Raw genomic sequence first — 26,141 nt, forward strand, 5'->3', positions numbered from 1 at the left:
TCAAGGATGATGCAGGATTAAGCTGAATATTATTAAACATTAGTGGGTATACCTGTGGAAGATTTTGTCGGGTTGATTGGTGTAAGAACTGAGTCTTTGATGCATTAAAGACAACCATATTATTTTTACCCCAGTCAGAGATACGAGCCAAGTCAGACATTAGGTGTGCCATAGCCTCATCCCTTGTTTGTTGAAGTAACTGTTGAGATGGGCGTTGCGGGAACCGAATGGAAAGGTGAAGGGTGGAGTCATCAGCGTATGAGTGGATAGGGTTAGATGTACAGCTTAGAAGATCATTGATGAATAAAAGGAAGAGAGTTTGTGATAGGACAGAGCCCTGAGGAACACCACTGTTGATAGATCTAGGAGAAGAACGATGGCCGTCTACAACAGCGGCTATAGAATGACCAGAAAGGAAACTAGCGATGAAGGCACAGATAGAAGGATAGAAACCGTAGGAGGGCAGTTTGGAAATTAAAGATTTATGCCAGACTCGATCGAAAGCCTTTGAGATGTCAAGTGCAATGGCAAAGCTTTCACCAAAGTCCCGAAAGGAGGATGACCAGGAGTCTGAAAGGTAGGTGAGAAGATCGCCAGTGGAGCGTCCCTGACGGAACCCATACTGACGATCGGAAAGAAGGTTGTGATAGGAAAGATGCCTTAAAATTTTTCTATTAAGAATTGACTCGAAAACTTTTGAAATAAAGGACGTTAAAGCAATTGGACGATAGTTGGAGGGTTGGGAGTGGTCACCCTTCTTAGGGACTGGCTGAATGAGAGCAAACTTCCAGCAAGAAGGAAAGGTACAAGTTGACAGACAAAGGTGAAAGAGTTTACCTAGGCAGGGTGTAAGCACAGAAGCACAGTTCTTGAGAACAACAGGAGGGACCCCATCAGGCCCATATGCCTTGTTAGTACTGAGGCCAGTGATGGCAGAAAATACATCAACTGAAGAAATTTTAATGTCAGCCATGAGGAAGTCAGAGGGGGGAAGTGATGGAGGAACAGCACCGGAATCGTCTAAGGTGGAATTGGAGGAGAAGAGATGTGCTTTATCAGTAGAAGAAATAGCTACAGAACCATCAGAGTAGAAAAGAGGAGGGAAGGATGATGAGGTAAAGTTGTTAGAAAGATTTTTGGCAAGGTGCCAGAAGGAGCGGGAAGAATTCGAGTTGGAGAGTTGAGAGCATTTAGTATGGATGAAATTATTTTTAGTAGAGCGAAGAACAGACTTAGCACGATTCCGGGCAGAAACATAAAGACGATGTGATTCAGGGGTGGGTTGGCTCCGGTACCTTTTGTAGGCCTTCTCCTTGTTGCGGACAGCATTAGACGTAACATGAAGATTATTTGTATAATTCCAAAGTATGTCGATCGTTCACTTAAGGTAATTAGGCATTTATATAAATGCCAATGTCTCGTATGTAGCCTTATGCTAAGATGAAGGATCGATCATAAATCAGCTGATTCACGTTTCAGTATATTATTATTTTTCATTTAATGCCCGTGATTTGATGCCATATTTTACATTTACTATATAAACAATAAACCACCATCACTTTTATCTATCTATCTACTGCCAGATGCCATAAACCCGTAAGGGGTGGCCATTTGACTTTGAGTTAGTTGTTTTACGAGGAGGGACACTAACCTTCCACCAACCCACTTGTTGACACGTAGGGAGCACGTATGGTTTGGTTATATGGTTACCACCCAGCGCTGTAAATGGTTTCGTGGCTTACAGGAAACTTTTATAACTTACATAATTAAAAAACTAGCGTACTTGCTAAATAAACTGATACGTAAATAAATGATGGGGAATCGTCCTGACGGCGAATTGTCCCGACTCGGCCTCATAGTCACAGGGACTCACAGCCCTCACTCATCAATGTGGGCAGGGCTAGCTAATGAGGCTGGACCGATGGACAAGTGTGTGTGGTCTAATGCCGACAGTGTGAGGACGTTTTTCTTGCGTTTGCACATTCGCTGTTCACTGAGCCGTGGATGATCCATCGTTGTTGCAAATCGTTCCCATTGTATAGTGGGCATAGGGTACTAAAATTTTGACATTGTATAAGAGAAATATCGTACAAAGAGGCATCGCATAATGAGGGTTTACTGTATGTATATATATATGTATATATATATATATATATATATATATATATATATATATACACACATATATGGTATCCATCCATCCATCCATCCATCCAATTCTACGATGCCCCATGAGGAGCGTAGGAGCCCGAGGCTAGGCAGTTGGTCCTGACATTTAAGATGAGAGTGATCAGCCTCACTCATCCCTGAGTGGCATTACATGAGCAGTAAACCCCAACCACCCCTTGATATAAACCTTCACTGGCTCAATCTGATTGGAGTGCAATAGTTCACTGGCTCGATCCAATTGGAGTGCAATAATTACCCAGTAAAGCACCAGGTGCCAAAATTTGATTATATTGTTACCACCCAGCACTGTAAATGGTTTCCTGGTGTACAGGAAACCATTTGGCTTCTCACTCATATATATATATATATATATACAGTATATATATATATATATATATACATCATATATATATATATATATATATATATATATACACACACACACACACACACACACACACACACACACACACTCAAACCTCAGTTTAAGGGACTAAATTGGGAATCAACTTGTCTATTGTTTTACCACATATAAAGACAATCCTATATGAAAGGCACTGATTGTTTCACTTATCTTACTAGTTTATATGATTATGAATATTATTTTACCGGTACTCTATAAGGAAACATACCGGTATTAATGTTTCAAGCAGTGGACTTTTTGAATGGTCATGTCCGTTTGTCAGGTAGAATATGGAGTCCCTTAAATGGAGGTCTCTTAAATCAAGGTTTGAGTGTGTGTGTGTGTGTGTGTGTGTGTGTAATTCACCGAGTCGGTCAGGATCACTTGATGGTCGTGATCGTCAGCTTTTACCCTCCCGGAAGGGAGCTGAGAGCTCATATAGTCCGAACTAAGGGCAAGGCTGTGACCTTCACACACGCACACACCCGTCCCCTTGCTCCAGGGGGACAGTAACCACCCACTTCGTCAGTGAAACTTTTCGCAACCTGAGCGAGGCGCGAACTCCCGTCCACCAGTTGGCAAGCGAGAGCGTTACCACTGCACCAGCGAGCGGTGTGTGTGTGTGTGTGTGTGTGTGTGTGTGTGTGTGTGTATTTACCTAGTTGTGATATACAAGAAATGAGCTACGCCTGTGAGGTCCTGTCTCAGTGTCTTAACAAGCCAAACTTTGCTTTGAACTTGTTTAAGTTTTTGGACTGGATGATCTCTTTGTCCTGGCTATTCCACAGGTCAGTGCATCTATATAGGAAACTACCAGTATATTTCTTGATATCCTTCAAGCAGCTTGGCTTTTTAAGTTTCTTTTCATGTCTCCTTCTTACTCTCCCATCCCATACAGATCATCTCCGTCAATTTTGTCTACTCCCATCATAGCCGTGAACACTGCAGTCATGTCGCCCCTCTCTCTTCTTTCTTGAAAGGAAGGCTGACCCAGCTTTTGTAGTCTTTCCTTGTATGATAGATCTGTCAAGCTAGGACCCATTTTGGTTGCTGTTCTTAGTTATATCTCGATTTTGTTTATATCTTTCTTTTCATGGGGGAACCAAACCACTGCTGCATATTCCAATGTGGGATGGCTCATAGCCACAATAAATTTTTTTTCATATCTCCATGTCCATGGATTTAAATGCCACTCTTATGTTTGTCAAGAGCTTATATGTCTCTCTAACAATCTTGTTAATGTGCTTTTTGGGTGACAAATTATCCTGGACCAACACATCCAGGTCCTTCTCTTCTCTTGCTTTTGTGATTGGTTCATTACTCATCAGATACTTCAGTGATGGCCTCTTGGTACTTTTTCCCATTTCCAGTATTTTGCATTTTTTGTGTGTTAAATTTCATTTCCCATATTCAGCTCCAATCTTGAATCTTAACCAAATCTTCCTGCATCATTTTACAAGCCTCTTCAACTTCTACTCTCCTCATGATCTTTGCATCATCTGCAAACAGACTTGCATAACTCATCATTCTATCCACCATATCGTTTATGTAAATCAGAAACATTACAGATGCCAGCACCGAGCTCTGCGGGACTCTGCTTGTTACTTCCATTCCCCCCTGACACTCTATCCTTTATTACTGTCCTCATCTGTCTGTCTGTCATGAAGTCTCACCCACTCCAAGAGGTTCCCTCTCAGTCCTCCAATGTGCACCAGTTTCTACGTTAGTCATTTATGGGGTACCTTGTCAGTTTTTTTCCAGATCTAAAAACACTAATCCACCCAACTATCTCCCTCGTGTAGCACATCAATCACCCTTGAGCAGAAGCCCAACAAATTAGAGACACACGACCTCTCAGTTGTGAATCCAAACTGACTTCCTGCCAGCATGTCCATATCCTCGAGGTATTTTATCCATCTGTATTTCAGGATTCTCTCGCACAATTTTGTGACCATGCTGGACAGGGACACTGGTCTATAATTCAGGGGTTATTCCTTATTCCATTATTGTAAATTGGTACCAAGCTGGTCCTCTTCCATTCCCTAGGCACTTTCCCTTCTTCCAGAAAACACACAATTTAACTGTGAATCTTATCCACCAGTTGTTCTCTGCATTCCTTTAGTATCCAATTTGAGATTCTGCCAGGTCCTGGGACCCTCCTTACTTATTGAGTTTCCAGTAATATACAGTATACATTTCCTGCACTTCCAGTTTTATATCTTTTAACACTACATTTCTAGTCACTCCCTCCCCGTTCACAAAATCACTTTCTGTAGTGAAAACCGATTGGAAACATCTGTTCCTTACATACTTCTGCTTGCATTACCGCATCTTTATAGACTTTTCATTCTGCCATCAGATTATTGATTCCATCTTTTTGTTTCAGTTTGCCATTAACAAACCTGTAAAACAATTTAGGTTCCAACTTATACTGTATTTGTCAGTTATTTTCATCATCGTCATCATCATCATCTAATCCTGTGTTGCCCCATGAGGAACATAGGAGACTGGACCTATGCAGTTTGGTCCTGAACCTTAACCACCGTGCTGGGGGGGGGTGAGTCCCCCCCCCCCCCTTTTTTTTTTTTTTTTTTTTTTTTTTTTAAATGGACTTAATACATCAGTACAAGGTCCCTGACACTAATAAAAGTACTCACCACTCTAGAAAGTTTGTGGAATCGAGTTGGGTTGGTGCCACTCGACAACTGAAATCTTTGAGGTAAAGTGTGTAGACTTTCACACAGTCATTGACTCCAGCCAGCTGACTGTGTTTCTGAGTGTGGCACTGGCTCATTGTACCAGGTACAGTAGATGCTCAATTTTACGAACACCGAGATAGCGGAAGAATTTTTTTCCATTTGTTTTTCCCCCATTAAAGGAAAGCTTCTGTAAAATTGAGAATAATTCCGTAAAGGAAACCTGGTTCCGAAAATCTTTGAATTACCAGAAATAGTTTTGTAAATTGAGTGCATCATCGAGCCCACCATGGACCCGCTTCCCTGGCCGGCGGTGAGGTGTTGCAAGCCTTCCCCACCAACTTGCCTTGGTAGAGACATCACCGGGGAGTGGGTGACGTTGCATGGCCCACACAGTATTTATGTGATCACCGTACTGTTAGCAATAACACTGCATGTATGCAGCTTTGCCTTGGTATTGCGGCCTTATTTTTTAAATTTTATTTTTATTTTATTTATTTTCAGTGAACCAAAGCTTTTATGAACCATGCCTAAGGTTCAGGAAAAGAAGGGGAGGGTGAGGCTTTCTCTAGCCCAGAAATTGGAAAATATTGAGAAGATGGAGCATGGAGTAAGCCCAGAGGTGGTGATGAAGGAGCATGGGGTAAAGAAAACCCAAGTGTATGAACTACGCAGACTCAAGGACAAAATAAAAAAATTAAATTTGCAGCTAGAGGCAGGTACTAGTGTTAGTGAAATATCTAAAATGTTGGAAAGATGGTCACTGAAAAAAACGAAGTTTGAAAAATTAGACGAAGCAGTGTGCAGCTAGTTCAAACAGGAAAGAGCCCAGGGCTTGCCTTTGCATGGGCCTGAGATAAGGAGTACTGCACTGAGGTTTGCTGAGAAACTCGTGGTTATTGAAGAGTGGATAACAAAATTTTGTAGACGACATGACATTATACACAGAAAAATTGTTGGTGAGAAGGGCAGTGCTGACTTTGAAAGCGCTCGGTCTTTCATTGAGGAACTAAAGAAGATTAAAAGAGAGGCAGGCCTTCAGGACTGGGAAATTTATAAGTAATCCCTCTAATATCCGAACGCCCACTATCCGAACATCCCCACTAACCGATCATAATCGTCACGGGATCCAATATTCCCAAAATGGTCCGAAAACCGCAAAAAATTTGGAAAAAAACCCGATTTTTTCTCGCCTCCAATTTGAACTTGGCGTGCGGGGCGCGGGACAGCTTTGTTGTGGCACGTCATTCCTCCAATGTCCGCTAGAGCGCCCCTGCATCCTCCCGACTTTCCGCCTGTCTCTCGTTGCGAGTGAACGCTCGTCGTCATGGCTGCCCACGTGCTCACTTTTGTGGTGGTGCCTTACCTGCTGCTCTCGTGCCTCTCCTTCGTGTGTGTGATGACGGCCCTGCCGCCTGAGAAGAGGAAGAGAGTGGTGTTGACTCTGGAGAAGAAGCGGGAGATATTGGAGAAAGTAGGTGCGGGGTGGTCTTCTTCACGCATCCTCCGCGAGTTTAACCTGGTCCGATCTACTTTGTTTGATATTAAGAGATCCCAAGACAAACTCATGCAGTACACGGCTGACTTCTCGTCGAGAAGCAAACACAATGTGGAGAGGAAGGTGATGTTTACTCCCAAGTTTGCTGAAGTCGACCACTCCACGTTGATTTAGTATTGACAGCAATGTGCTGCTGGTGTGATGGTACGTGGTACAGAGCTGAAGGCTGCTGCTGAGAAGTTCGCCAGGCTTCACGACACCCTAGACTTCAAGGCATCCGAGGGTTGGCTCTTCGTGTTTAAGTTACGGCATGGCCTTACCAACCGTAAGGCTCATGGCGAAGCTTTGGACGCTAACGAGGATGGAGTTGACTAGTTTCGGCACAAGGTGAAGGGTTTGATCGACAGGGAGGGCCTCACTCTCGGTCAGGTCTACAACGCTGACGAAATTGGTTTATTCTATCGCTCTTTGCCAACGAACACTCTAGCTGAGGAGACGGAGAAGCATGTACCTGGCCGCAAGCTCTCCAAGGAACAGATATCTGCTTTGTGTTGTGCCAGTGCTAACGGCATGCACCAGCTTAAGCCCGTTATTGTTGGCCACGCAAAGCAGCCTCGATGTCTTCGTGGGGTGATGGATGTCTTTCCTGTCATCTGGTACCATTCTTTGAAGGCATGGTTCACAGCCCAGATCTTCAAAGACTGGTGTCACCGCCATTTCGTCAAGGAGGTCATACATTACCAGATGGAGAAACTGGGAATCCCACACGACCAGGTAAAGGCCCTCCTTCTCCTCGACAATGCACATGCCCACCCATGCGACAAGGACTTGGTGGCTGAGAATGGCTGCATTAGGTGCATGTTTCTGCCACCTAATACGACTGCTGTCATCCAACCAATGGACCAAGGAGTGATCGTGGCAACGAAGCGCCTATACCGCCGGAAGTTCCAGGACGAGGTGATGGTTGGTCTCGAGGACGAGGACGAGTGCAGGGAGGGACGGGACACGCAAGGCCAGCAGACTTTGGAAAACCTTCGCTGCTACAACATCAAGTCTGCAATCTACAACTGGGCCAGTGCATGGAAGAAAATCCCTGTCAAGACTTTAGATAATGGTTGGTCTCGTCTGCTTCTCGGAACGGATGTGGAGTACGATATCCTAGGTTTCGACGTGGATGACTTCCATGCACGTCTACGTACACACGGCGATGATGTTGATGTGGACGAAGTGCGTGAGTGGTTGGATGACGACGAGGGCGATCCTGGGTATCAGACCCTGTGTGATATCAAGATCGCATCTTCAGTTGAAGGTGTCAGTACCCAGCTTGATGATTCCGACAAGGACGGCAACGATGATGCGGACTCCTCTCAGCATGACACAACTCCAGCCATCCCCAAGCTGAGCATACTCCGGGAACACCTAGAGTTCGTTCTGGACTACCTGGAACACCCGGACTGTGACAGGGAGATGGGGCCCTTGGAACTTGTGGAGGAATTGCATGCTTTCAGGCAGCGCATCATAAATCGTCAGAATCGTCGTTCCTTGCATCAATCAACCATTGACATTTTTTTCAGGCCCGTGACCCCCTCTGTGCTCAGCCCTGGCTCCACTCCGTTGCCTCCCCAAGACAGGCCCTCATGCTCCAAGCCACAGCCCAGCACATCAGCCACGGTGAAGTCATCACTCGACGTGAGTTTGCGTCTGTCTTCAGAGTCGTCTGCAGTAGGTACGCCATCACCACGACCCAGCAACACACCGTTAGGTCACCTCCCTGTGCTACTCTTAGACTCTGACAGTGATTAGACGCCAAGAACTCCACTAGACCACACGGGAATTTACAGTGTTGTGCAGTGAAAAATCGGTGCATTGTGTTAAGGATTTACAGTTGTGAGTGAAAAGGCAAACAATTTTTGGACTAAATTTAACGTAAATAAACTTGTGTATTTTTGGTTTAGAAAATGGTTATATGAGTGGAAAGACTTAAAGTGCAGAGTGCAACACTTATTAAGTTACAATGGAGCATAAGTTAGACAAGAGTGCGCACTGTGAAGAGAATGGACTTCTGAGTGTGAATGACTAAGTTCAGTACAAGACTTCATGAGCAGTGTACTGCAAGTGATTCAGGAAATCCTTCTTACTGTCAGAGTCTGAGAGGAGGTGGTTATTCATCGAGATGGACATGGACTTGCTGTAAGTAGGCAGAATGTTTCATACTGTACTGTATTGTATTTTCCATACTATACTTACCTCAAACACCTCATTTCACTCTTTTATGTCCCTTATTGGTGTGAATATGCTGTGTCTTAGGTGCTATGCATGTGCAATAGGGAGGTGTTTTTCTGAGTTAGGCTAGGTTAGGGTCCATAACTACCAGTCCAGGAGCCAGGGACTTGTAAATACCCAGAATGTTTGATATTGTATGAACCTACCTCAAAAACCTCATTTTATGCTTCTTTTGCATTTATTTCAGTCTTTTATGTCCCTTATTGGTGTGATTTGGGTCTTAAATAGGTGCTATGCATGTCCAGAGGGGGTTGTATAGGTGTTTTTCTGAGTTAGGGTCCAAAAGTACAAGTGCAGAAGCTGGGGCCCAATATCCGGACAGGACCACTATCCGGACCTGCCAATGGCTCTATTACGTCGGATATTGGAGGGAGTACTGTACTGATGCAACAGTGCTTTTTTTGGAAAGCCCTGCCTAACACCACATGTGCCAAAAAAAGCCAGTCTACTGTGCAGGCAGAGCAGATCATGGGTGTCTGTGCCGTTGTGCGCAAATGCTGATACTTTCCGTTAACAGGCCAGTGGTGGTGAGCAATACGAAGCAACTAAGTGCAGTGAGGCCCATCATGAATAGTTTGCTTGTGGACTAAGAGTGCAATGCCAAGGCCTGGTTCAGAGGCAGGATAACTAAGTCTTGGTTTTTTTACTGCTTTGTGCCCTCAGTCAAGAGGTACCAGACAAACGAGCACAATGTGCTTCCAGGTGAGGTTAGGGCTCTGTTGCTGCTGGACCAGGCCGCAGCCCATCGCTCAGAGGAAGTGCTGACCACCCATGATGAGAAAGTCCAGGCCATGTTCCTTCCGGCCAGCACATCATCCATCCTGCAGCCCATGGACCAGGGGATCATCAACATCTTCAAGCGACATTACAAGAGGCTGATGCTGGACGACATTCTGGTGGTTGAGATGGAGCCAGAGGAAGGAGAGGACACCAGAGGGCAGTGCAGTGTTGAGGCATGGAAGAAGTATAATATGCATGACACTGTTCTGAACATCAGGAAGACATGGGACCTTGTGGCCACCAGGACACTTATTCATGGGTGAAATGCGATGTTCGGCCAGAGGGAGCACATGCAGTAGCAACAGGAGGAGGCAGCACATTTACAGGGCATCACTACAGAGGAGTGCAGGGGAGGCCTTTCACAAAGCAGGCGAGGCTGAAGTAGGCGTGGAGAACATCCATAAATGAATGAAAATGGATGCCGGTGACCCTGGGAACCACGTCCAGTCCAAAGAGGAAATTGTGGCGAAAGTGACTGCAGAGGAGGCACCAGGAGGAAGTCCAGAAGTCAACTAGCAAGGTCAGACTGTCCCAAGCCAGTGATAATATTGACACACTGCTGGATTTCCCCATTGATAGCAGTCATTGGGATCTTAAAGTCTTTTACCTTCACATGAGGAAAATGAGGACCAGAATTAGGAAGATCCAGAGGGAGATGTATGCCCCAAAGCAGACAAGATTGATGACTTCGTCAAGCCACCACTACCAGATAAACCTAAGGAAAGGAAGGACAGTTGCACATCAGATATTTCCTTGCCATCCACCTCTAGCCTTCCCTCAACTGAATCTGATGTCTCTCTGCCCGCAACCTGTGCCCAAGGTACACCTACACCATCACCAACACCATCCCTGATGCTCCCCAGCCCCTCTATCACCCCAGTACCACCTCTGGTGCCGATACAGGGTGACCCTGACAGTGAATAAACTACCACCAGGCCTGACACAGGTTTGGGGGGGGGGGGGCCAGTATGGCTACGTGTGTCAAGCATATTATTGCGCAACTAGTGCGAACTCATACTCTTGGAGGTAAGCCTTTCTATATTTTACTATCCCTATATACTCTACTATAATACTGTATTTGGTACACTACTATCCTCACCTTATTCTTTATGTGTGCATTTTTCATTAAGTCATTACTGTATGTGCCACTGTTAACATGTTCACAATACTGTAATGCATTTAAGTGTGGGCATTAATTATGGGTTCAGACTGCTGTGTGTTACATTGAGAGTTAGCATAATTTGTTAGGTTTGGATGCATATTGTCAGGAACTCAGCCTGACCATTGGCTTCAGAGATTGAGTGAAAAGAGTCTCAAAACACTGGAAAAATTTCCTTTATATTGAACCTTGGTTACAGAACTCGACTTTGTGGTAAATTCAAGAACGGAGTAGGGGTTGGCTGAATTAGTTTGTTAAATCGAGCATCTACAGTATATATTTATAATGCATGAAAATTGTTGAGGATGCATGTATCAAGGCACTGGACACTTCAGTGTTGCAGGACATAGATCACCATCACTGGCATTTTAGATGGATATGTGAATCTACATTGCTAGCGTTGTAGGGATTAAGATAAGAGTGACCAGCATCACTCATCCCTGAGTGGCATTACGTGAGCAATTTAAGCCTCTTCCAGAGTTTCTTTCTTCCCATCTGTGTATTCATGTACAGTAAAACCTTGATAAGTCGACCCTGCAGAAGGCAAAATTTCCGTTGTCAAACTCTTACCTAGGTGTGACTTACAGTTTATTCAGAGGGTTACATTTTAATTTCTTATATTCTAAGTGCCACATTTTAGTTTTATTATATTCCAAGTGTTACATTTTAGTTTAATTGATTGTAAAGTGAATAGATAAGTGCAGAACTTTACGTACTTAACTGACTCTTGCTCCCCGCCACCTATGCAACCTCCTATCGTAGCATAGCATATGACATGCACTGAATTGTTTTTATTGTTTATTTTTATTACTTTATAAATGCTTCTTTAGTTTAGTGACTGTAATAAAAACTGTGACAGGATACTGACAAACTGTAACAAATTTTGCTGTATTCTACACTACAGTACAGTATGGCAAATACAGTGCAGAACTACAGTTACTTAACTACATTTATAGTTCATAAAGTTTACAGAGAGTGTGGGCAAAAAATCATGATTTTACGTAGTGAAGTTGGGAGGCCCTGGCCCCAAATTGATTTTTCCCATAAGAAGTTCAGTTTAAATTTCGATGTTTTGAATTTAGATGCGGTTTTTTGGTACATATGTCCATCGAAATTTGAGATTTTACTGTACCTAATTATTACCATATATATCTGAATAGTTTATTGCTCTCCGAATGCAAGTAATCATGTGTAATTTGTGACTATTGGGGGGTAATATAGTTTTTTTTTTAATTATTATTATATCCAGTTAGTCGGAAAATATGGTAAGTCGAACTACCTTAGAGGCCCGTATAATTCGACTTATGAAGGGTTTACTGTATACCAATCTTCATTTCTAGATCTTTTACATTCTTTCTTTGTTCTCTTGGTACCAATCTTTCACCATTTGTTCCATGCTGCCTCTCTCTCTCTCTCTCTCTCTCTCTCTCTATCATGCACCTTTTGTTGAACCAGTCTTTTTTCCAGTTCCCATTCCCACTTACTTTTGACACATATTTTTCCACGCCCATATTATAGAAGTGCAGAAAAATATCCCACTTCTGTATCTCTCTTGTTTCTCTGAAATCTCTCCAATCTGCATTTTTTTAAAATTTCCTCAATCCTGTAAAATTTGCTTTCTCAAAGTTGTATCTTCCATGCCTGTATAGTTAATCGCTTAGCTCCACAGTCCCCCCTATCATTTGGTACTCAGTCACTACATGATCACCTCATCCTATAGGACACAACTATGTTTGAGATACAGTTACGTCAGGTATTGTGGGCTGCCTACTTCTTCCTCAGCCATTATCATTCTTTTTCTCTGCCTGCCAACCTCTCTTCCTATTTCTTCCATCTTTCCTGTTAATTCTTATTGCTTTTCTTTCCTTTGCAGGTGGCTTTACATTGAGTGACAAGCCAAATGGTTTCCTGTAAGCATAGAAACCATTTACAACGCTGGGTGGTAAACCATATAACCAAACCATACGTGGTCCCTACGTGTCAACAAGTGGGTTGGTGGAGGGTTAGTGCCCCTCCCCATAAAACAAATAACTCGAAGTTAAATGGCTACCCCTTACGGGTTTTATGGCATCTGGCAATAGATAGATAGATAGTATATCTAGTCTTGCTGGTGTGTCATCACCTCCAAATCTTGTCTCTTCTTTGACCCACTGGGTCATTACATTACACATTGCAATAGTTAACAGTATACTGCTCCACAAATCTTCGCTACCTCCTGAGTCCTACTTCTCCCATTTCACCTCTTTACAGTTAAAATCACCAATCAGGATTATGTAGTTACTTTTCTCAGTCACTTTCTGTAGGCATATAACTGTGTCTGACAACATCTGGTATTCATCCTAATCCATGCCGTTGTCTTAGGGGTGACATATGGTACTGCGATGTCTCTCTTCCCTTTCCCTCTGGCTTCTGGTTTCATATTTATCACTTCAGCCATATCTTCTCCTAGTTCCACTGCTATCGTCACTCCTCCCATTTTTTTCTTTTCTATATCTTCATAGTTTGTATTTCCCATCTCCCATTTGGATTTCAATATCTCCTCTTAGCTTGGTCTCTACAAAGCACATAATATCATTTACCCTCAAGAAATTGTTCATTTCTAACCTTGCCAAGATTAAGCATCTACATTAGTATATGCCATTTTCAATCTTTTTTTTTTTTTTTTTCCCCAGTACCACATCCTGTTTCTGATCCACAACTCTCCAGTAGAACTCTGATTTCTCTTCCTCTGTTCTCTGGTCATTTTTTTCCTATATGTCCTTTACAAGTTCCATTATTTTAGATCATCCTTCCTCATTTGCATCTCTTCTTATCCAAACATTCTTGAGCCCCTCCTTGCCTGCTAGTTTTCATGTCTTGTTGATGATTTATTTCTTTTACTGTGACCTGAGATTGAAATTTAACTTTTAGTGGTCCTGCCCCTCTCTCCTCGTATCTTCCCGGCCTAAACGCTTCTTCAGTCTCTTCTTGAGCTTCGATGTTACGCTCCACAACTATTGACACCATCTCTTTAGCCCTTCTCAGTTCTTCTCTTGCATTTTCTGATCATACTGACATAGGTTTTTCTTTCAAACCTCAGATTGTCACGCATTTTTTCTTGTCTGCTGCATCTCTGACTAGAGATTCTCTGCTGTTTAGTACCCTAACCCCTTTTTTCTCCACCTTTTCCTGGTTTTCTTTTCTTGGTTGTTCTATAATCTTTAAATTTATTTTCACTTCCATCTTCCATCACTTGTGCTCTTCCTTGATCTCTTTAATGTGTTCATCTTGCATCCTTGTTTATGATTCATACTCGTCAGGTTCACTTTTCATCCTATCCCTTTCTTCCTCCAGCCTCTTATTTTCTCGCTTGAGCTGTTTTATTTCATTTGAGGCTGATTCATTACTTACTTTTAATTCCATTACTTCTCTCTCTCTCTCGTTCAGCAGTGCATAAGCAGACTCTGTCTCACTCGTTTTTCAATACTAAGGTCAGTTCCTTCAGCTCTGTACTGACTATACCTTTTTTAATTCCTAGGCATTCAGCCATTTTCTTCACACATGCTACTCTTCTTGGTTCAGTTTAATACTTGCGTTACTCCAGTCTTCGTTGAAGAATCCCGTAAATTCACCTTCGCTGGATGTAAACAGCGAAAAATCCTACCATTATGCAGCTGAAAAAAAAATTTAAACCCCCACCGTGTCTTGTGTTCTGATTTAATCAAATCCACCAGCTTTGTCACCAGTGTCAGATGGGACTACGACTCTCACATTCAGTTCACATAATCACAATAAGCTGGCCTCCTTTTTGCCACTGATTAGGCATTTTTTCCCCCACAAGTCAACAAGGACCTCCACTGCTGAAGATACCTCACACCCATGTGTATGTATTATGGTCTGAGTAAGAAATAAGCTGATTGTTAGGATGTCTTGAAGTGATAAAATTGAGGAGGGGAACATGATTTGGGTACTTAAAAATTGCAAATGTTATGTTGATATGTTTGTAATTATTAGGCCTCTCAAATCTTACTCCCATTTCTCATTTTTAGTAACTAATTTTTATACCCTTGTCCTCATGGTTGCCTGGTTGTGTGCTGTGGAATCTAGTGACATTGATTTGGTAGTGATTGGAAAGTGGGAGGCGCTGCCACTTCGCACACTGGAGAAGGCTCTGTTGCAGAACAATATTGCCCAGCCATCATCACTCAAAGTCCTCGACCGAGCCTCTGTAAGTTACACCAAACTATGTGATTAGAAGCAGAATGCTACAGTACTTAGGGAGGGGCTTAAAGGGTTTATAGACTTTGCATTGTTGGAGATGTAGAGGAGCATAAATTTTCAGAAACAGCAGCACTGATTTAATTCTGTTCGTAGTTTGCATTGGAGATAAATAAAGGTACAAAACATACGTATTAATTGTAAGTCTTATTGCCATAATATTACCATCACTGTTGCAGACTGAGCTTACCAGCCAATTTCTGTTTACAGTGCAGTACAACCTCTCAATTTGAATATCTAATTTCCAAATGCCTCAAGTTTCCAAAAAATAATTTCATGCAGTAGAGGGTGTTGACATCAACTATCCTCAGAGTAAGTGCATATGTGAAGATAAGAATTATTTGTGAATAGGTGTAATAACATAAAATGTTACCGGTACAAGGTATGCTTCATGGTATTTTCTGTTCATGTTACCGTACAGTAATTGTTTTTCACATGATTTGCTCATAGTTATTATGATTCTACTTTCCAGAATCTTTAATTTTCCATAAAGCCAGTGGAACCAAACATTTCAGATTTGAGAGTTTATGCTATTTATTAACATATTCATTTGCTAAGGATATTCATAAATTAGTAATGTTTTTATGCAGGTTTTGTGTGAATTTGGAGTTACTGTAACCTAATACTGATGGCTGATTTTTAGCTCACAGTAAACACTTGACTTGCATTGTGAATTTATCCTTTTTCCATACAGGGGTTTTATGATTAACGTTACATATATTGTGGGTTTACTAAAACCATGTTAAATTCATCTTTAATTCACTTTATCAGTGGGAGGCAGTGTCTGTACCATCCACATACACCTTATCTGAAGAAAATTTTTCATGTCAATTTGAAGCTGTAATAAACACATGCAATTCTCTTGCCATCCATAGGAATTTAACATAATGACAGATGCACAAGCACTTTCTGCAAATTACAGTATTGCAAAATTTTTAGATAAAAGTTTACGTATAAGGATTGGGTTCCAAGGCCTGTTCACTTTTTTTTTAACCTTAGGATGTCATTTTGGAGTCATATTTGTGATAGAAGCTAGAATGCATTGCCTAGAATGTGTGTGTGTGTGTATTTTAACTGTTAACCTTTTAGGCACAGGCATGCTTTTCCAGTGTATTCTGCAGGAATGAAAATTCCATGACAAAGTGTCAGAGAGATGAAGGGTTTCAAATCATACACACACAACACACACTTCAGGCTTTGACCTTTCTAAAGTTGTTGAAACTGTTCCTACTACAAATATTGGCCACAATAGCTCAAAATTCAGAGCAGAAAGGTGAAACCTGGGATATCTAGTTCTTTAATCATCAGGGAGAGTTGGAGCAAAAGATGTCAGAATAAAATTTTTAGCTGTCCTGTTAACACTTGTAGTTTGCCGGTAAATTGTAGAGACACTTCCTGTTCTGGCAGGTTTGAGGCCAGTTGAGGCTTTTTTTTTCTTTTTTTTTTTTTTCCCATACCTTAAACATTGTTTTATTCTAATGGGTTCTTATGGAATGGTTGCCTACAGATGTTTATTTAAAAAAAAAAAAAAAAAATGAACACCCCCAAAAAATTCAGTAGCATAATAAATGGATAAAATTTCAGAGAGATCAAGTGAAAAATGTAACCACTTTCAGTTTCATCTTCACCCCATACAATCCCGAATGCATTTATTGACATGAATGTACAAGATCTGCCCCAAAAGAAATTGGACTTAAAAATATAGCTCACCAACTAGCCATCATAGCGTGATCACGATGGGAGCGCTGAGTATTGGTGACTTTGAGTTTAACTCTAACGCTAGTTGCATCACGCCATGTCACATAATCATCAAGGTACATGCGCTTGAGCGAATGCGTGTTTAGTGCACATGGCGAATTTTTTTCTGTCTCTTCTATCATCAGAAATCAGAGACTTTTCAGGGTGGAGTTCAACTTTGGGAACAAGAAAAAGCCCACAGGGGCCAAATGCAGAGAACAGGACAGCTGGGCGACAGCAGTTGTCTCGTGCTTCACCAAAAAGTCACGGATAAGGAGCATTGTAATGCTGCAGCACCCAGGTGTTGTTTGTCCACACCTCAGGCCTCTTCCTTCGCACTACCTCCCTCAGACGCATCAAAACGTTCAAGTAAAACTCCTAATTGACTGTCTGACCACATGGAACAAACTTACAATGAATGACGCCCTTCCAGTCAAAACAGACAATCAACATCACTTTTGCATATTAGCATCTCTGACATGCCATTTTTAGTCGCGGTGCTGTTGTTCTAACCCACTGTGACAACTGCCTTTTTGTTTCAGCATTGTAGCTGTTCACCCACATTTCATCACCTGTTATGACATTTTTCAGAAAAGTTTACATCAGCATTCAAACAAACAGCTAATGATTGACTGTGACATGGTTCTCTTTTTGCCTATCTGTCAGCAGATCCAGCACAGATTTTTGTGGCAACATGATGCATTTTCAGTTTGCTCGCTGAAATCCTGTGACATGAACTCTTACAAATTCCTACTTCTTTGGAAACTTCGCTGACAGTTCCACTTGTGACAGTGTGTACAGCTCAAACAATCTTCCCCATAAGCTTGTTGCAGCATCTAAAGTCTTTGTAAAAGTTTTTCCTAATTTGAAACAGAATTTCATGCCAATTCATTGCTCTTCAAGATCCGTTATTGTTCAGTTTGCAAGAAATCATGAAGTGCTCTAAACACGTTTTTTTCAAGTTCGTGTATCTCGATGACTATGTGACATGGTGTGATGCAACTAGTGTTAGACTAAAGCTCAAAGTCGCTACGACACAGTGTTCACTTTGCAAACATGCTACGCCGGCTCGTTAGCTTGCTATTTAAAAAGTTTTGTTTTGTTTTGGACAGACCTTGTCGAACAGTTTGGAATTGCCAAAATGCAAATATTGGCAGCACATTGGCTCGTTTAATAGGTTTGGACACGTCAGTATTAGGCATGCTTGGCCACTCATCTTTCGCTAAATATGTAGGCAGTACTGCATGCATGTCAATTCTAGATGTATTGTGTTTTTTAATGTCTTTCCTGTTGTTAGTAGACTCATTATATAGTGTAAATATATAGTGTTAATATTATGTTACTGTCATACATTATGCTGCACCAACTAAAACTGCTTCAGCCAGTAGAAAGCTGACAGACAGTGAGTTGGTACTTAAATAAAGACCACAGAATTTCTCAGCTCTCAACAGTCATTTGTAATTTTTTCACGACTGTGACAAGCACATGGGTTCAGTGCAATTGTGGTGACAGCTCTGAAATTTGCACAGTTCTTCCATGGTTGTGAAGTTTCACCACATTATTACAGTGTGCTTTAGACTATCCCTTTCCAACGATGTTTACCCAGGAGCAGCTTGAAGTATCCAAATCAGTCAGCATTTACTTGCATTATTGTTATTTCCACAAAATAATAACATGCTTTAGGCAGTAGGGTAGACCTTATCCAAAGCCAACCAGTGACTTGTACTGCTGTATGAAATGTATGACTTAATCCTTAAATACCACATTTTTAAGGATTAGATTTGCACTACCATACTGTTACACAAAGTATCCCTTCTGCCCATTTTCAAGTTATATAGTGATTATTTTCATTACAGTACTTAGATCATGTTGTTATAGGCACTTGGTGGTTTAATGGTGGAATGCACCATTTGAAGCAATGACTTCATCTTATATATCGGGGGTTTGAATTCCAGAGTTGACTTCAGGGAGGCATTTTGATCATGTAATGCATTGCTGTCAGTGATGTAGGGTCTCCTGTCATTTAATGTTGTGGACTATGGAAGTTAAACCTCTGGCCCCTACACCTTGAAGGGATTATTAGGGAGCATTTTTTTATTATTCTTTGTTATCATTCTGCTTCAGTATTGTACCTAAAATTACATAGGGTATTGTGAATGAAGGCAGCAGGACTAACCCAGTTTTCGGTGATGATACCAGGTCCCAATTGTGAAGCTGACAGACAGCGAGACTGATGTGAAGGTTGACATCTCATTCAATATGAGCAGTGGTGTTAACTCTGCACGGTTAATCAAGGAGTTCAAGGCCCGCTTCCCAGTCCTGCCCAAACTGGTGATGGTGCTCAAGCAGTTCCTCCTCCAGCGTGACCTTAATGAAGTTTTCACTGGAGGCATCTCTTCATACTCTCTTATTCTCATGACCGTCAGTTTCTTACAGGTGAGTTTGAAGGTGGAAGGAGGCATGATACGCCCAGAAGGAGGTGGATGGATATGGTTAAGTGAGAGTGTGATAAAGCATGGCATGAAAGTTAATGAGGTTGAGAATTGACAGGGTATTGATTTTGTTCATTTTATGTATATATATATATATATATTATATATGCACAGTCAAGTCGCCTAAAGTGCGGCTAATTGGTTCTGGACCGCGCCCGTGCCATACAGATAACTAAACCTGTGGGAAAAATGGAATTTAGTTCTGGACATTCGCCCAAAGTTCCCCTTTTCACTCCACTTTTCCCCATTTTTCCCCACTTTACACACGCACACAATCAAGCAATCAGTCAATGCATGTATTACATGTAACAATTGGCACAAAAAAATTGAGGGTGATCAGCCTTGTGGCCTTGTGTCTACTTGGGCAATACCAGACGCTGCAGATTGAGCAAAAAAAAGCTCAAATAGACACAGATTAGCTGACTGACCAAAGCATTAAAGATGGCGGAGGCTGCCTGATTGAATAAGATTATTTGATAAAGTTTGTATGCTCGTGTCAACAAAACTCACATTTAACACATTTATAATCATTTTTATATACGTGTTGATGATGATGGGAGGCATTATACTTCGTCTTAGCTCAGAAATAGTTGCTTCATCACTAACCCGTTCATAGCGGTTATACGAACAAACCTATAAACTAGTCACAATACCCAAAGAATCTTTAATGTTTCATTACTTAACACAATGAATTTGGTGAAGTTTAACTTCCTCATAAGAGAGAAAAAAGTCCACAGTTGAAGCACTTGTAGTATGGAGCTGAAATGGTCATCATCTTTGTTTACAAACATGGGAGTGCGCCGCCAGGGGAATTTGCCCGTGTGTTTCAAACCTTGCCGCACCCACACCATAGGTAGTTTATGCATGTGGTTCTTTTTCTTTTGGGCCTGGCACCTTGCCATGGCATAGAGAACCATGGCATAGAAGTTCACACCATAGGCGACGACTGTATATTTAAATATATACAGTAATCCCTCCAATATCCGACGTAATAGAGCCATAGGCATGTCCTTATAGTGGTCCTGTCTGGATATTGGGCCCCACCCTTCTGGACTTGTACTTATGGACCCTAACTCAGAAAAACACCTATATAACTCCCTCTGGACATGCATAGCACCTATTTAAGACCCAAATCACATCAATAAGGGACATAGAAGACTGAAATAAATGCAAAAGAAGCATAAAATGAGGTTTTTGAGGTAGGTTCGTACAATATTAAACATTCTGGGTACTTACAAGTCCCTGGCTCCTGGACTGGTAGTTATGGACCCTAACCTAGCCTAACTCAGAAAAACACCTCCCTACTGCACATGCATAGCACCTAAGACACAGCATATTCACACCAATAAGGGACATAAAAGAGTGAAATGAGGTGTTTGAGGTAAGTATAGTATGGAAAATACAGTACAGTACAGTATGAAACATTCTGCCTACTTACAGCAAGTCCATGGCCATCTTGATGAATAACCACCTCCTCTCAGACACTGACAGTAAGAAGGATTTCCTGAATCACTCGCAGTACACTGTTCATGAAGTCTTGCACTGAACTTAGTCATTTGCACTCAGAAGTCCATTCTCTTCACAGTGCGCACTCTTGTCTTACTTGCACTCCATTGTACCTTAATGAAACAAGTGTTGCACTCTGCACTTTAGGTCTTTCCACTCTTAAAACCATTTTCTAAACCAAAGACACTCAAGTTAATTTATGTTACAGTTACAGTCCATTAAATTTTTGTCTTTTCACTTACAACTGTAAATCCTTAACACAATACTGTTTTTTCACTGCACAACACTGTAAATTCCCATGTGGTCTAGTGGAGAAGTTCTTGGCATCTAATCACTGTCAGAGTCTGAGAGTAGCACAGGGAGGTGACCTAGGGGTGCGTCGCTGGGTCATGGTGATGGCGTACCCCCTGCAGACGACTCTGAAGACAGATGCAAACTCACGTCGAGCGATGACTCCACCGTGGCTGATGTGCTGGGCTGTGGCTTGGAGCATGAGGGCCTGTCTTGGGGAGGCAACGGAGTGGAGCCAGGGCTGGGCACACCGGGGGTCACTGGCCTGAAAGAGCTGTCAGTGGTTGATTGACGCAAGGAACGATGATTCTGACGATTTATGATGCGCTGCCTGAAAGCATGCACTTCCTCCACAAGTTCCAAGGGCCCCATCTTCCTGTCGCAGTCTGGGTGTTCCAGGTAGTCCAGAACGAACTCTAGGTATTCCCGGAGTATGCTCAGCTTGGGGATGGCTGGAGTTGTGTCATGCTGAGAGGAGTCCGCATCATCGTCGCCGTCCTTGTCGGAATCTTCAAGCTGGGTACTAACACCTGCAACTGAAGATACGATCTCGATATCAAACAGGGTCTGATACCCAGGATCACCCTCGTCGTCATCCAACCACTCATGCACTTCATCCACATCAACAGCATCGCCGTGCGTACGTAGACATGCATGGAAGTCATCCACGTCGAAACCCAGGAAAACGTACTCAAAATCTGTTCCGAGAAGCAGACGAGACTAACCATTTTCTAAAGTCTTGACAGGGATTTCCTTCCATGCACTGGCTCAGTTGTAGATTGCAAACTTGATGTTGTAGCGGCAAAGGTTTTCCGAAGTCCGCTGGCCTTGTGTGTCCCGTCCCTCCCTGCGCTCGTCTTCGTCCTCGAGAACAACCATCACCTCGTCCAGGAACTTCCGTCAGTATAGGCGCTTTGTTGCCACGATCACTCCTTGGTCCATTGGTTGGATGAGAGCAGTAGTAATAGGTGGGAGAAACATGCACCTAATGTGGCCATTCTCAGCCACCAAGTCCTTGTCGCATGGGTGGGCAGGTGCATTGTCGAGGAGAAGGAGGGCCTTTACCTGGTCGTGTGGGATTCCCAGTTTCTCCGTCTGGTAATGTATGACCTCCTTGACGAAATGGCGGTGGAACCAGTCTTTGAGGATCTGGGCTGTGATCCATGCCTTCAAAGAATGGTACCAGATGACAGGAAGGACATCCATCACCCTACGAAGACACCGAGGCTGCTTTGCACGGCCAACAATAACGGGCTTAAGCCGGTGCATGCCATTAGCATTGGCACAACACAAAGCAGATATCCGTTGCTTGGAGAGTTTGCTGCCAGGTACACACTTCTCCGTCTCCTCGGTTAGAGTGTTTGTTGGCAAAGAGCGATAGAATAAACCAGTTTTGTCAGCATTGTAGACTTCACTGAGAGTGAGGCCCTCCCTGTCGATCAAGCCCTTCACCTTGTGCCGAAACTCCTCTACTCCATCCTCATTAGCGTCCAAAGCTTCGCCATGAGCCTTACGGTTGGTAAGGCCATGCCGTAACTTAAGCACGAAGAGCCAACCCTCGTTTGCCTTGAAGCCTAGGGCGTCGTGAAGCCTGGCGAACTTCTCAGCAGCAGCCTTCAGCTCCGTACCACGTACCATCACACAAGCAGCACATTGCTGTCGATACCAAATCAACGTGGAGTGGTCGACTTCAGCAAACTTGGGAGTAAACATCACCTTCCTTTCCACTTTGCGTTTGCTTCTCGACGAGAAGTCAGCCGTGTACTTCATGAGTTTGTCTTGGGATCTCATAATATCAAACAAAGTAGATCGGGCCATGTTAAACTCGCAGAGGATGCGTGAAGACCATCCCACATCTACTTTCTCCAATATCTCCCGCTTGTTCTCCAGAGTCAGTACCACTCTCTTCCTCTTCTCAGGCGGCGGGGCCATCATCACACACGCGGAGAGGCACGAGAGCAGCAGGAGTGCCTGCAGCAGGTAAGTACCCACCACAAAAGCGAGCATGTGGCAGCCATGACGACGAGCATTCACTTGCGACGAGAGACAGGCGGAAAGTGGGGAGGATGCAGGGGCGCTCTAGCGGACGTCGGAGAAATGACGCGCCACTACAAAGCTGTCCCGTGCGCCAAGTTCAAATTACGTTTTTTTTTTTTTTTTTTTTTTTTTTTTTTTTTTGAATACTGGATCCTGGGACGATTATGTCTGGTTAGTGGGGAAGTCCAGATGGTGGGCGTCTGGATATTAGAGGGATTACTTTATATATATATATATATATACTTACTGTATACATATATATGTGGTAGGTGGGGGCGCTCACCATCCACTCACTTGATGTAATGCTGCTCTCGGGTGTCTACCCTTTCCTCTCCTCCAACCTTCTTTCCATCCATCCTCCTCTGTCTTTCTTTCCTTCATTCTTTCCTCTTTCTTCTGCCTGTGGGTGACTTTACTCTTCCTCTTGTGTCTTTCTTTCCTTCATTCTTTCCTCTTCCTTCTGCCTGTGGGTGACTCTACACTGAGTGACAAGCCAAATGGTTTCCTGTACACCAGGAAACCATTTACTATGCTGGGTGGTAACTATATAACCAAATTTTGGCTTCTGGTGGTTTAGTGGGTAATAAAGGTGCTCCAGTCGGATTGAGCTGGTGAAGGTTTATATCCAAGGGGTGGTAGGGGTTTATTGCTCATGTAATGCCACTCAGGGATGGGTGAGGCTGGTCACTCTCATCTTAAATGCCAGGACCAACTTCCCTAACCCTGGGCTCCTATGCTCCTCATGGGGCAACGTAGGATTAGATGATGGATGGATGGATGAATGTATATATATATATATATATATATATATATATATATATATATATATAAATATATATATACACACACACACAGTAAAACCTCACTATAACGAACTAATTAGGGACCAAGCCATTCCGATAAAAGCAACATCCAAACTTCCCCTGCTATTCGGACTCTTTCCGATGTATCAGGTATTAGTCCAACGTATATTAAACCTTTTGCACTGCCATTGCAGTTCTGTGCCGTCTTATACATTCACTACAATAATCAAATGGTGTAATATATTTATAATAATACTGTATTGTACAGTGATAAACATGTTTTTCATTTACCTTATTGTGGTAAAAATACCTGAAGCAGTCAGGCAATCCGGGCTGCCTCTGGCTTTATCGGACTTTTTCTCATGTATAGTAAAACTTTACTATATCGGACTAATTGGGGCCCAAGCCAGTTCGAAAAATGCAAAAGTCCGATAAAAGTGACATCTGGACTCCCCCCTAGACTTCCTCCTCCATTTGTTATGCACAGCGACTGGCTTGTAATTCATGTGTTTATTCTCTCTCTCTCTCTCTCTCTCTCTCTCTCTCTCTCTCTCTCTCCACACTGGGCACTTCCATTTTGTTTCACATATTTTTGTCTTTGTTATCACCTTCATCTTCACCTTCCTGTTCATTTTTACCTTCACTTTCAGTTAACTCTGATATTCATATTCATTTCCATGCTCACTTTCACACTCACTTTCATTCATTTTGAATTTCCAGTTCACCTTCATTTGCAACCTTACTTTCTCACTTTCACATTTACCTTTACAATTACTTTCACTTACCTTCACTTTAGCCCTCCCTACATTTACTGTCACATTCACCTTCATTTTTTCTTTCACCTTCATCTTCACATTCACATTCACTTTCACCTTTTTAATTTTTCTTTCACCTTCACTTATACATTCATTTTCACCTTCATCTTCACTTATTCATTTTCACCTTCACTTTCACCTTCATTTTCCTTGTCCTTTACTTTCACCTTCACATCCACCTTCATCTTCACTCATACATTCATTTTCACCTTCACCTTCACTTTTTTACCTTCACCCTCACTTTTTTACCTTCACCTCTTTCACCTTCACTTTCACCCTCACTTTCATCTTTATTTTCATTCACTTTCACCTTCCTTCTTCACTTTCACATTCACTTGACTTCACTTTCACTTGCACTTTCACATTCACTTTTACTTTCACCTTCACTTTTACCCTCACTTTCACCTTCACCTTCACTTTTACCCTCACTTTCACCTTCACCTTCACATTTACCCTCACTTTCACCCTCACTTTCACCTTCACTTTCATATTCTATTACTTTTGACTTCACTTTCACCTTCACTTTTGCTTTCACTTTCACTCACACTGCCTTCACTTTCACTTTCACAATTCCTTCACTAACCTTCACTTTTACATTCACTTTCACCTCTCCCGGAGAGACGAAGGGGATAGAAGGAGAGAGAGAGAGGAGGGACCAAGGTTATGCCTATCTCCCTCATTTGTTTATGTCAAGGGGATGCCACTTGACATTCCCGTATTTATTCTCTCTCTCTCTCTCTCTCTCTCACTGGAGAGAGACAGGGAGGAAGGGAAGGAATATAGGAAGAGAGAGAGAGAGGAGGGACCGATGTTATGGTATCTCCTCCGTTTGTTTGTTTATTCGTTTATTCCAAGAGACAGACTGCTTCTGGCTTTATTGGACTTTTCCTGATGCATAAGAATTTAGTCCTCTTAGCTCCTTGAGCCCGTTAACAGCGAATTCTGTTATGTTGAAGTCCGTTATATCGAGGTTTTACTGAATAAGAATATAGTCCAGTAGCTCCTCAGTTCTGATAAAAGCGAATTTCGGTCTATATAAGTTCGTTATATCAAGGTTTTACTGCGTATGTATCATTACATAAACGCACATACAGACATTCATATGTGTATATATATATATATATATATATATATATATATATTTTATTTATATATATATATAGATATATATATATATATATATATATATATATATATATATATATATATATATGT

The 26,141-nt window shown here is 42.3% G+C and overlaps 1 protein-coding gene across 2 annotated transcripts in view; it reads left to right on the forward strand.

Annotated features, from left to right (window-relative positions):
* Positions 1-26,141, forward strand: part of LOC145406638 (terminal nucleotidyltransferase 4B-like) — a 170,307-nt gene that overhangs the window by 40,501 nt on the left and 103,665 nt on the right. For both annotated transcript variants that reach the window (XM_080277715.1, XM_080277716.1), the window contains exons 3-4: positions 15,075-15,195; positions 19,182-19,418. In XM_080277715.1, the coding sequence (XP_080133841.1) occupies positions 15,075-15,195; positions 19,182-19,418 (358 nt within the window). The remainder of the gene's footprint in view (positions 1-15,074; positions 15,196-19,181; positions 19,419-26,141) is intronic.

This window comes from Coenobita brevimanus, chromosome 71, assembly GCF_032717465.1.
Source record: "Coenobita brevimanus isolate Jiangsu-jjx chromosome 71, ASM3271746v2, whole genome shotgun sequence".
Lineage (NCBI taxonomy): Eukaryota > Metazoa > Arthropoda > Malacostraca > Decapoda > Coenobitidae > Coenobita > Coenobita brevimanus.